Source organism: Monodon monoceros, unplaced genomic scaffold, assembly GCF_005190385.1.
Source record: "Monodon monoceros isolate NGI ecotype Baffin Bay Population unplaced genomic scaffold, NGI_Narwhal_1 Contig3057_ctg1, whole genome shotgun sequence".
Classification (NCBI taxonomy): domain Eukaryota; kingdom Metazoa; phylum Chordata; class Mammalia; order Artiodactyla; family Monodontidae; genus Monodon; species Monodon monoceros.
The window spans coordinates 1-3,932 of record NW_021698981.1 but is presented as its reverse complement, the minus strand read 5'-3'; the positions used below and the strand labels follow the sequence as shown (position 1 = coordinate 3,932).

The following is a 3,932-nucleotide window of genomic DNA, read 5'->3' as shown; positions in this document are numbered from 1 at the left end:
GGGGGCTCAGGTCCAGGAGTGCCAGGTTCCCTCACAGACGCCTAGCTGCCTTACCCTGTTGGGTCCTCACAGTTGCCCATGGGTGAGGCCAGGGTCCTCCCACTGGGGTAAGCACTCCGAGTTCCAGTTATTGGGAACACAGGCAGGGAAATCGGAAAGGGCCACTGGGCACAGAGAGTAAATTTGTTGGTTGCGTTGTCTTTGTTTCCTTAAAGGGTTTTTAATAAGCATGTTTGGCATACTTCTTTTAATGGGTTTGTAATGTCCTATATATATATATATATATATATATATACACATATATACATATATTGTGTGTGTGTGTGGTACGCGGGCCTCTCACTGTTGTGGCCTCTCCCGTTGCGGAGCACAGGCTCCGGAAGCGCAGGCTCAGCGGTCATGGCTCACGGGCCCAGCCGCTCCGCGGCATGTGGGATCTTCCCGGACCGGGGCACGAACCTGAGTCCCCTGCATCAGCAGGCGGACTCTCAACCACTGCGCCACCAGGGAAACCCTAGGATGCAGTAAGTTTTATAACGTAGGCTGGATAGTAAATTTAATTAACCAGTATTGAAAAACTTATCATAATATATTCAGGAAGTAGATTTAGTGGTGGAATTACAATGGTGAATATACAATTCAGTGTGGGGCAGCAACATTTAAATAAAAAACCAATGCTCTATTGTATGATGGTAAAATGGGAACAGACAATGTTCCCTGTCCTAACATCTCATCCTTCGTGGCCTAGGTGATGATCCTAAGTAAAATTAAAATAATATAAAACAATAACATAAGACCACCATGATTGCAATAAACACAATCACCCTCACACTTCTAGTATCTACACTAACAGAGCCTCCAACACACAGATGCACTTTTCCGAGATAATTAAAAATCAACTGGGCTCAAGCTCAATGTGTGTAATCTAATCAGTTTTTGACATCCACCTTCAAATCCTGAAAATTTAAACTTTTAGATTCTAGTCCCTAAGTTTTATTGCAAATCTCCTTTCCAATAAGATAATTGTTTTCTCTATTTATTAATTTATTCAGGCAAAGATTTTTTCAGTGCCCCTCATGAGGCACTTCCTTTCTTTAGGTCTTTTCCCTTATATTATTGTAAAAGAAAAGGACCTGCAAATTCTGGGTTCTCTAAGAAAAGAAGACCTATCCCCATCTCTGTCAAATCGGTTTTCACCCTGAGGGTGAATTGATGTGTAGGACAGAGTAGATCATGAGGAAGGAGGAGAAAGTTGGGGGCTGACATGGGTCTGGTTGGTGACCACGTCTGTCCATGCTGTGTAAGCCCTGGGTTCCTGTACTGGTATCAGGAAGTGGGAAGCACACGCCCACACTTCGGTGAGTTGAGCAAGCTCACAACACAGGTGAACAGCCACGTCACATATTCCAGACAAATGTCTGTAAGGCAAGCTTTTATTGTCAGGAAGATGGAAGACACCAACAAAATTTGCATTTGACACTGTCTTTATAACAAATAGCAATAAAAGGAGGTTCCATTGCAGTAGAAAGAGCCTAAAGACAATGAAGTAACCTTGATTCGCTGCAGCTGAGAAGGGTTCCCTCAGAGAAGGAGTCCTGAGCATCCAGTCCAGGTCCTGACTTAGCCCTGCTCACGTGTGGCCAGTGCAAATGAAAGGCCTGACAGGGAAAGTGAACAAGCCATCCTCGTACCTCCAAAGGAGGGAGCGCCTGGCAATGTCCACAAAACCCATACTCCCACTGTCAAAATCAAGGAACACGCCAACCCTGCCCTGAGGTTTCTCTATGTACAGAGGAGTGTCCGGGATGGTGGTCCAGAGACGGTAATGATGACCCTCGTTCACACACACAAGGAGAAAGTTGTCCCTGTTGGATTCCTTCAGTATGCCGTCATCCTTCCTTGTCCAGGAATCCTTACACACGCCTACAGCCCAGTCCCAAGAGCTGTCCACATCCACCTCCCAGTACTGTTTGCCAGAAGTGAAGCCCCGGGATCCCCATGCAGCAAAATACTGCGATGTTCTACCATCCAAAGACACATAGAGGGTGTCACGCTCATACTTCAAACTTCTTGCATCATCAAACAGCCTGATGTGCTGGCTGCTTACTTCATTATTGAATGAAATTGTTACTGTGGAGAGATGAGAGAATACTCCAGTCAAAATCAATGTTAAAAATAAAATTATGTCTATGAGAGAAGAGGGTCCACCTAGGGTCTCACTGGGAGAAAAAAAAAAACACAAAAAAAACTCCTTAAGATTATAAGAAGTGCAGTTCTAACTGGAAACATTGGATTCAAATCTTGCCGGGATATCTGCTGAGGAAACGGATAACTAGTTACCATGGAAAACACTTCCTAAAAATTCAGAGATTATACAGGATAGGGAGGTCATGGCTACTTCTGGCTGGGTACTTTACCTGACAGCTAAAAGACTGGACACCGGGCACTGATCACCAAGACCATGACAATATAACTCACCTCCACCTCCACTACCACTGCTCAGGGAAAAAAAATACATTGTAGAGTAGAGAACTGGTGATCATTCTAGCATCTCAGTTAAGTTAGCAAATGGACACTGCAAAAACAAAGCCTAAGGATGGCTTCTTAAAAGTGGTTTCCTTGTAGGAATTTCTGCCTTTGATATGTGGTTCCAACGTGAGGCCTAGTCTTCCACTTCCTGCTACGTTACCTCCAGAGTTAGGTTGATCATGAAGCTCTATGTGGCTCATCAACCACCAATTTGCTTCCTTGCTGTTGTTCACAAATCCTGGTTTCTGCATCTAATTTTTGTGGCTTATATATTTTTTTCTGATTATGTCAATGGAAAAAAACACATCATACATTCAATTGCCAAGAAACTTTCAAGCAAAAATGTTTTTGACCTCTAAGTAACTGAACTTAGACCCTGAAATTGGAGTATCCTGGATTAATAACCCGTTTTCTAGAATTCAGTGAACAACTGACATTGTATGTGATGCTATTTCTAGGGCTCAAGGAGCCATTTTTGGAGCATGCCCTTTTTTTCATTATAGAAATTATTTATCAAATTTATAAGTAAGTTATAAGGCCTGAATCACATCTATCCCTGCACCAGCCTGCATGTATTTTGTAAGGATTTTAATGACTCTGTGACTACACATGTCTATACCTGCTTATTTGCAGGCTGTTCTGTACAAGGTGAGAGATGAAGAGGGAAAGATTGTCTGTGGAAACGTTATTGAAGGACCTTGCAGGGTGGACACACCGATGGGGTGACACTCACCTCGGAAGCGGTTGAGCCAGTCCATCAGCCCAGTGATGGGTCGTGCACGGAGTTCCGGCAGCAGAGGCTGAGGCATGTGCAGCTGTGCTGACTCGCTCCTGTCAGGAGGAAGACGCGGTTAAACTTTCTGCTGGCCAGGACTTCTTAACCACAGCCTTTAAGAAAAAGTCAGCATCCTTCAGCTCAACTCTCTTATCAAAATCCTTTTCTCCACAATCATGGGATGGGATCATGCCTTTCTTAGGAAATTTTTTCTCACTTTAATTCACGACCTGATTTCACCCCCATTTCTCAGAGACACTTGCCTCTCTCACCTAATGCTTGGGAAGTACTAGTCCTTGCAGTTCAGTGTGTTTATGATTTTGAAATTTAAATCAGAAAAAAACTGGCCTTTTAGAAACTTCTGCATTGAGCTCTGCAGCACATACATCTCTAAGCCACAGGAGCAAACTTCTGATGCTCAGTTCTGATGCAAACGGAACAGGAAATCATACTCAGCAAAACAGGCACCACACAAGCACACACAAGCCATGTAGTATTATCTAGTAAGTTATGTGTTCCCTTTGTTAAATGCAGCTTGATCTCTTTCACAGCGCCCTGGTCAGCATCACAAGATTAGACTTACCATTTCAGTTTGTCTCCCAATTCCTGTCAAAAATAAAATAAAAAA

General features: G+C 43.5%; 1 protein-coding gene across 1 annotated transcript; it reads right to left on the bottom strand.

The window, feature by feature from the left end:
• Positions 1-1,630: 1,630 nt before the first annotated feature.
• On the bottom strand, positions 1,631-3,360 carry LOC114901243 (tripartite motif-containing protein 43B-like; the record flags this gene model as incomplete). The annotated part of the gene is made up of 2 exons (XM_029232922.1): positions 1,631-2,130; positions 3,263-3,360. Coding segments are annotated over 2 exons (598 nt in total), but the record flags the coding sequence as incomplete, so codon positions are not given.
• Positions 3,361-3,932: the final 572 nt, after the last annotated feature.